Genomic DNA, 8566 nt, shown 5'->3' with positions numbered 1-8566 from the left:
TTGTTCTTTCGTAGTTTCATTATCATTTTCTAGAAAGAAACTCTGTTATGTTAAACTTCACCTGAGATTAGTGTGGAAACTATTCTTTGTGCATGTAAAGGATTTTAGAAAAATCGTTTTTGGTTGAAAATATTGTTTTTTGCAATTTAGTTATTTTTTTTAGGTTAGTTCAATACAGTTGCATCCAGTTTCCGATTTCCCGATAATTTAATCTCTGAGGGTTAGTTCAATGCATTTGCACCCAGTTTCCGATTTTCCGACAATTATTTGTTGGTGTTAGTTTAATGTAGTTGTATCAATATTCTGATTGTCCATTAATTAATTTTTAAGATTAGTTTATTAGTTTAATGCTTGCATGTGCATCCAATCTTTAAAAGTCTCATATTTTTTTTGGAATTAGCCCAAGTGTTTAGCAAATATTGGAGACTCTGTGAAGGGCTCAAAAAATAGAGCCAATAGGGTATAGCTATAATATATATATAAGGATATACCTGCCCGTTATATGAGCTCCACTTATACGAACTCCAAAAAAACTCCACCATGAAAAACAATGAATTAGAAGTTGATTTTTGGTGGAGATGTTCTCCCCACAATATAGATTATCTTTAGAAAAAAATCAGCACATTTGAAAATGTCTAGGCGTATCAAAATTTGCTTATAATGTTATAAAATTATCCAATAGTCTAGATTTTTCAAATATCAAAACAACTTTTGATAATGTTAAACATTTTTGTTTGGGTTGATTTTTTGTAGGAAGATTCTCCATTATGAGAAAACTATCTTCACCAAAAATCAACTCTGAATTCATTTTATAAATCTACTTTATGTGGTGGAGTTCATATGACGGACTCATCTATTTTAAAATCCGTGACCCTCATCTACAGTCCTGCAACAGTGATAATTTTTTTTTATTTATGTATCTCTAAATCTTTTGGTTTTGTTTTAACTATTTTACCCTTGTTTTTTTAGTAGAGATTGACGATATTATCCTTATAGTTTTAAGCAAAACGCACAACGTGTGTGCATCAATATAGAATCTAGAATATATCTATATCCATTGTAGCTCAATTTGTTGTGCGCTTGACCTCCATATCCTTTGTATTATTTATTTTGGAAATTAAAAAAAAATATATTCTTTTGTCAAAAAAAAAAATAATAATAAAAAATGAAGAACTTTGAATTGCTGTCATACTGCTAAAGATTAACTGTATAACAACTTAAAATAAGCAAAACTCATATGGTTGAGTCCAATGGTTTTAGAGATAGGAATTGGGAAGTGCAGTAGTAGCATTGGACTGAATTTTGAGGACTGGAGTAAAGTAAAAACAAAAGCCCATATGTGGGTGGGCTTGAACCGATCCAGTTTCTTCTTATATTAAGAAAAGCCGAAAGTGAGAGAGAAGAAGAAAAGGTTTTTAGGGTTTGCAAGAAAAGAGATCAGTAGTGAAAATGAGTAGAAGCTTAGGAATACCAGTGAAGTTACTTCACGAAGCAGCTGGACACATCGTAACTGTTGAGTTGAAAAGTGGTGAACTTTATAGAGGTAGTATGATTGAATGCGAAGATAATTGGAATTGCCAGCTCGAAAACATCACTTTCACTGCTAAGGTACTAATTTTCTCGTCTCTTTAATTCTTTTGATAGTTTACTTTCTTTTCCATAGCCTGTTTTGGAAACTTAAGGAAATATATAATAGAAGGAAACCAATTTGAAAGAGGGAAGGGAGTGTTGATTGTGCTAGATTGAATTGTATTGTTGATAACATTCAAAGTCTAGTTTGAAGAAGAAAAAAATAAATTATTATTCATTCCCTTAAAAACTTAAACTGCTTCTGCCTGTCCCTTTTTCTCGTTTTATTTCTTACCTATATTTTGAAACAGCTTTTTAAGTTGATTCTAATTTTGCACATGTACAGATGAGCATGTGACATGTTTTCATGCTTCAAAAGTGTCTCATGTGTACATGTTTAACAAAGAGGCCTTAAGCTTGTAAATTACCAGTGGATCTTCTTCCTGTCATTTAACCTCACATTTGTATGAATCTAGATTTAGGAATTGCTGAAAAGATTAAGAATTGTTTATCATATATATAATTGTTTTTTCTATTTTACATGGACTCGCCATATTTCAAATTTAATCCATGTTGGATACATATCCACGTGTCTGTCGGACACATTGTGTGCTATATACCAAATACCTCAATTTTTTATATTTCACTTCGTATCCGTGTCAGACGCAGACACACGTATCTGTGTCAATGTAACTTGGTTCTTTTTCATTTCTAATCTGTTGCTATTAGCATACTGTATAGGATTGGTACAAAAAGTAAAGACTTCACAAATAGAAATCACTGAATCGCCTTATACTATGATTGTTGTTTCATGGGTTTAATAATGCAGCTTATCTTCACTCATTAGTATCTGGCATTGCTGTTTTGATTGACATAAGTTTTTTACATGAAGGATGGGAAGACCACACAACTTGAGCATGTTTTCATCCGAGGAAGCAAAGTTAGGTAAACACATGAGCTTGTCTGTTTTGGATTTACAATGTGCTATTATAATTTGTTGTGTATTTAATATATTTGTGGCAATTGTTAGTTGACTGATCCCATTGAAATATTGATAAATAAGGTTCATGGTCATTCCTGATATGCTCAAACATGCTCCAATGTTCAAACGCCTGGATGCTAAAATCAAGGTAAGTTTGCCATGCGTTCATCATTTTTAATTTTGAATACTGAAGTTCTGGTGTGATTTATTTTGCTTTTTCTTGGCCTCTTTTAGGGTAAGGGTTCAGCTCTTGGAGTTGGTCGTGGTCGTGCTGTGGCAATGAAGGCTAGAGTATGTTTTTTTAAAAAAATTTCTTCTCTCCATTTGAACTGTTACTTTTATTTACAGTTTTACTATAAATGGGGAGCCTGAAATCCCTCTTTGGAACTGATGTGGAAAAACAAATTTATTTCTCTTTCAAAGTCTTGAAGAAAACATAATTTTTTCTTCAGAGACATTTATGTTTTTATTTTTCCTTTTGCAGGCGCAGGCTGCTGGTCGTGGGGCTCCCCCTGGTAGAGGTGTACCACCGGTACGGAGATAAACAGTCCTGAAATTTTGCACCTTGTATTATGGTGTCCTTTTCTACTATACTGGGGACAAAAAATCTTTTTCATTAAGGAATCTTCCTGGTTAACAAGTTTGTGTAAGTAACTAGTTTCTATTGTGATAGCTGATTTGTAATTTGAGAACCACCTGCATTTTAAGACCATCTATGTTTTTTTTCATTCTCTAAATCAAGTCTTTAGTTTTGAATTTTGGATAAATCCGTCTGTTGCTTACACCATCTCAGTAGGAACACAAACGATATCAATATATGTATATGTATAGTACAAATTCAATATGTTGAAACTGACAGTTGGAATGGGAATAACATCCATTTTCTTGAAGTTAAAACGAGAATTTGAAGAAAAATAAGAAGGAATACTCATAACCGAATAATGTCTTGAAAATTGATTTGAAAAAAAATCGGAATTAGTACATATTCATTGATGCTAACTATCATGGTATGTTCATTGATGCTAACTATCATGGTCAATGATTCCGTCACGCCATATTTCTTCATAACCCATAGTTCCACGTAGTTGCTATAATTGTAGATGATGCAAAGCTGCCCATCTTCTCACCTCGTTAAAACTTTCACTCACTATGTTGAAAGCAATGATTTTTGTTCCTGGTGTGCCACTGATACTTGCCAACCAATGAAGTGAACCATTAACAAGTACCCATGGATGTTTTCATAATTTGATATTTTTCGATTATACATATCTCGTAAAATCCTTGTATTTTCTAGTAGACGGATTCCATAAGCATATGCACATATACGAATCGTATAAGCTGGCTAAGCATAGCAGTCCATGACAAGAACCACATACGACCTGGAATTCCGTCAAAGGATGACGTTTCTTTAGAACTCTATGGTCATATGCTTTACCGTCTAGTGAATAGATCTTACTAACAGTGGCCATAAGTTTGAGGTCTTTCTTATTTTTCATTGATTGATTAAGGTGTGCCGCGATGAACTTTGGGCCGGTTTGTAAATCATGCCAAGATTTTGATACACACCTGAATCGAAAAAGAGACTTGACTGGGCAGTCTTGAGAGTATATCTTCAATGGATTTCAGGCGGGAGAACATTATTGTCCGACTTGCCCTTCTTCATTGTGTTCTTCTTCAATTACCTTAAGTTGGTACTCGTTCAGATAGGACATTGCACTATATTTGGAGGAAAAGATGTTTAAATAAAGGAGTTGGGATCTTTCCTTGAGCAAGTAGTCCTCTATTTTGATCAGACCTCTTCATAGGTATAGTGAATGCTGTTATCACAGACGAGGTAGAGAAGCCTAAGTTTGAGGGACATTGCTTGTTTAGCATTCAGCATTGGGAAGCTTTTAATTTGTTGTCATCAAAATTTTTAGCGGTGTGCAGACAAAAGCCAGAAGGCGGGAAGTAGGACTGAGATTCGAGAAGCCCTTGCACACCCGTTCTTTAACAACAAGGGCATTCAGAGGTCATTTTGGAATGGAAATTAGTGAAGCTAATAATTTGTTGTCTAATGCTCTAATCACAAGAATGTTGTGAGGCTCCTAGCCTCCTACTCAACTGACTGACTGGATCATCATTCTTATTCGCCCTTTAGTAGGAATTCCTGAACAGGCATTTGTTAACAAACAAGTTGTTTGGAGAAAAGCTAGAGAGAATACATGATCAGAGTAAGTACTAATAAGAATATAAATGCAGTGAAGCAGTTTTCTTTGAAGAAGATGCGCATATACAGTTTTCTTCCTTGCGTGTATTTTCCCTTCAAGCTCCGTCAACAACGCAGAGTAACAAGACTCTGTTAGTGCCCATCTTGGAACCTCTTTGACGCGAAATGCTTTATTGTCATTTGCAAAGCACAACGCACAACGGGTACATGTCACGTACCTTCCCATCACACCATATTCCTTCATCACCCATATTTCAACGTAGTTGTCAAAATTGTAGGTTAGCTCATTTAACTGGACTAGACCGTTTACGCTATCCTCTATCTGTTTCACCTCTGTGAAACTTTCTTTTCCCATGTCGAAAGGAATGATTCCCGTTCATGGTGTAGCATCGATTACTTCCTAAACAATGAAGTGAACCATTAGCAAGTACTCCTTTCTGTCCATGACAAATTAGATATTTGGCTTTTTTAATCCTTCTCCACTGATCCTTTCTCCAAGAGTATAAATTGTTACTTCCGAATAGCTGAAGATCGATGGTGAAAAATTTCTTCCAGCATGGTACTTTTACTTTAGAGCTTAATCATACTTTTATTGTGTTGATCCCAAAGATTAATCGTCCTTCTTTGGCGGAACATTTTCGGCCAATTAGTCTCACAAATGTCACCTACAGGATTATATCCAAGATCATGGTTAATAGGATGAGGCCTCTCCTAACCTCTCTTATTAGTCCTAACCAAAGTGCTTTCCTACCTGGGCGACTTATTCATGATAATGTTCTTTTGGCTCATGAAGCTTTTCACCATATCAGAAGCAAGACAAACAGAAAACATAATTTCTATGCTTTAAAGCTAGATATGCAAAAGGCGTATGATCGAATCGAATGGTGTTTTATCAAAGAGGCGTTGATGAGATTTGGCTTTAATGAACAGTGGGTGCAGAGAGTTATGTTTTGCATCTCTACTCCTACTTTTTCTGTCATGGTCAATGGCTCCCCATCAGGCTATATCAAATCTTCTTGCGGAATCAGGCAAGGTGACCCTTTGTCACCGTATATATTTATTCTGTGTGCCGAAGTTCTATCTTTGAAGCTGCATGATCTCTTGGACACAAATCAGGTCAGAGGGCTCAAATTGTCAAAACAGAGTAATCCACTATCTCATTTGATGTATGCCGATGATTTATTGGTTTTTGCCAAGGCTGATATTAATGAAGCCATTATTTTGAAAGAGGCTCTTCAGTCATATTGTACTACTTCTGGTCAACATATTAACCTCTCTAAGTCTCAACTAATTCACAATAAGGGTATGCCAAGCTGTTTTAGTTCTGTTTTACATGACACATACAAGGTTAAGGGTGTGTTTGTTAAATTTTAACTCATGGAAAGGAAAGGAAATAAAATGGGTGGTCCACTATGGAATGGAATGGAAAGGAAATAATTTTAAATGGTATATGTTTGGTAAACTGGGAAAATGAATAATCATGTTTGTTTGCAAAAGCTATGGAAAGGAATAATTGTATTGTTGAGTGGAGTGTATTAGTAGTAAGTTCCTATTTATCTATTTCCTTTCCTTTCCTTTCCACAAAATTTTCAGAGGTTAACTAAATACACAAAACCTTTTCCATTTGTTTCCATATGGAAAAGCCAATTTCCTTTCCATGGGTAAACAAACGCCTTAAAAACTATGGAAAAGGTGGACCACTCTTATTTTCCTTTCCTTTCCATAAGTGTTTCCATCATAACAAACACACCCCTAAGTGTACTTCTGACATTTCCTAATTATTTAGGAGTTCCATCAATTCCGGGAAGAGCATCTCTCGAATTTTTTCTCCCGCTTTTCAACGATTTCATAACAGATTGGCGGGTGGAAATCAGCCTTGTTATCAAAAAGTTGGTAGAGTAAGTCTTACAAACTCTGTTTTGTCCGATTTACCCACTCATATAATGACTTGTGTGAGACTTCCCGTTCAAGTTATTGAGATTTTGGATAGGTATAGAAGAAATTTCTTTTGGGGTCATGACAATGGCCGACGGAAGATGCACTATTTCGCTTGGGATCTAGTTTGCAAGCCTTTTCGCCTAGAGGACTAGGCGCCAAAGATTTGGAAGTTTGAATGTGGCCTTATTGGGTAAGCATGTTTGGTCACTATTACAACCATCTTCTTTATGGGCTTTCGCGACATGAAAGCGAAGTATTTTCCTTCTACCAAATTTCTAAGAGCTAAATGCCCAAAAATGCATCTCGGTGTGGAAGTCTCTTTTCAAGTTAAAGCATCTTCTAGCTTATGGGTTGAGATGGAACATTGGCAATGGGATTTCAGTTAGAGCATGGTTGAATTCATGGGTTCGGATACTCCATTTACTTTACCTCTACGATTAACAACCTGACTTTGAAGGATGCCACCTTGATAGGGTTTCAGATTTTATCGACCCGATTAGCTTCCGGTTGGAATGTTGATCTACTTTCTATGTATTGGCCACCTATATATGTTGAGAGAATATTATCTATTTCTCTCCGTATCCATCCTCATGAAGACTCTATATTTTGGGCGCCTAATAAACACGGTATTTACACTGTGAAAAGTGTATATGCCAAAGTAATGGAATATTTACAACCTGAAGTAGATCTTCATGCCTCTTTATATAGGAAAATTTGGTCTCTCCCAGTGCCTTATAATATGAGATTCTTCTTATGGCAACCCGTACATGGAGTCATTCCTACATCAGATTTCCTAGCAACTAAATCTTTCATAGTTGATCCAACATGCTATTTATGTGCACAGGCTTCTGAATCTCAGGTACATCTATTTGATAATTGTTCTTTTTCAAGAGTTGTTTGGTTTGGTCTTAACTTTGCTGAAGCTATTAATGGCGCAAGGAAGGACTCTCTTTGATTACGGCTAACAGATATCTTATTGACTATCAATAGTAAAGCGAACATAAATTACTTCAGCACTCTTTTTACAGTTACTATGTGGACTATATTGTTAGAGTGGAATAAATATAGATTTCAGCATACCACAGGTCCACAAAATCTGGTTGCCTTGATTCGTTGGGTTCATAGATTAACTGCTGAGTTGTTAGAAGTGTATACTACTAAGAAGTTGAGATCAGTGGCTCCAATACAGTTATCTTCAGTTCCTATATGTTGGAAATCACCAAGTCCTAATTACTTTAAATTCAACATTGATGGCTTTTCACTTGGAAACCTGGGACCCACAGGCGCTGGAGGTGTTTTTAGAGATGTATTTGGGCAATTCGTTATGGGTTTTGCTACTCTACTCAGGCAAGCTTCTACTTCAAGAGCTGAAGCTCTTGCATTGAGGACTAGTTTGTAGTTGGCTAAGCAGATGGAATTGGGCAATGTTGAATTTGAAACCCGATTCTCAGGTTATCTACAATCTTGTGAAGATGAAGCACAACAAATTTCTATGGACATCAAAGCCATTGTTTTGGATATACAAGACTTGCTTGCAGAAAATTCCACTTCTAAACTCTACTGGACATATCGGGAAGGAAATTGTGTGGCTGATTTTTTCGCAAAATTGGGATCTAATCAGGCATCAGATCAAACTTGGTGGTCGAATCCCATGGTTACTCGAGAAAACTTGCCCAATACACTTGCACATATGCAATTGGGTGTTACCTCTGTTTGGTGTGATAGTCCACCTAACTCTGTAAATAGTCCTTTGTTAAATGACTCGGCTGCTACTTGTACTTTTCGTACCTTTAGGTAAGTGAATAAATAGAATGCATTTTACCAAAAAAAAAAAAAACTGGTTGTAAACACTCTCAACACGTACGACC

General features: G+C 35.8%; 1 protein-coding gene across 1 annotated transcript; it reads left to right on the top strand.

The window, feature by feature from the left end:
* The first annotated feature begins 1265 nt into the window (after nucleotides 1-1265).
* LOC147491700 (small nuclear ribonucleoprotein SmD3b-like) lies at nucleotides 1266-3318 on the top strand. The gene is made up of 5 exons (XM_086568715.1): nucleotides 1266-1608; nucleotides 2462-2514; nucleotides 2633-2699; nucleotides 2786-2842; nucleotides 3036-3318. The coding sequence occupies exons 1-5, from the start codon at nucleotides 1450-1452 to the stop codon at nucleotides 3093-3095; spliced, it is 396 nt and encodes a 131-aa protein (XP_086424841.1). The 5' UTR covers nucleotides 1266-1449; the 3' UTR covers nucleotides 3096-3318.
* The last annotated feature ends 5248 nt before the right edge of the window (nucleotides 3319-8566 follow it).

The sequence above is a fragment of the Coptis chinensis genome, chromosome 6 (genome assembly GCF_015680905.1).
Source record: "Coptis chinensis isolate HL-2020 chromosome 6, ASM1568090v1, whole genome shotgun sequence".
In the NCBI taxonomy this organism is placed as follows: domain Eukaryota; kingdom Viridiplantae; phylum Streptophyta; class Magnoliopsida; order Ranunculales; family Ranunculaceae; genus Coptis; species Coptis chinensis.
Note: the sequence above shows the minus strand (reverse complement) of the source record. Positions and strands in the feature narration are given on the sequence as shown.

Excerpts from the sequence above, each read along its gene's own strand:
- LOC147491700 (XM_086568715.1), top strand. The coding sequence starts at position 1,450 with ATGAGTAGAAGCTTAGGAATACCAGTGAAGTTACTTCACGAAGCAGCT. Across the intron at positions 1,609-2,461 it reads ACATCACTTTCACTGCTAAG|GATGGGAAGACCACACAACT; the intron begins GTACTAATTTTC and ends TTTTACATGAAG. Across the intron at positions 2,843-3,035 it reads CTGTGGCAATGAAGGCTAGA|GCGCAGGCTGCTGGTCGTGG; the intron begins GTATGTTTTTTT and ends TTCCTTTTGCAG.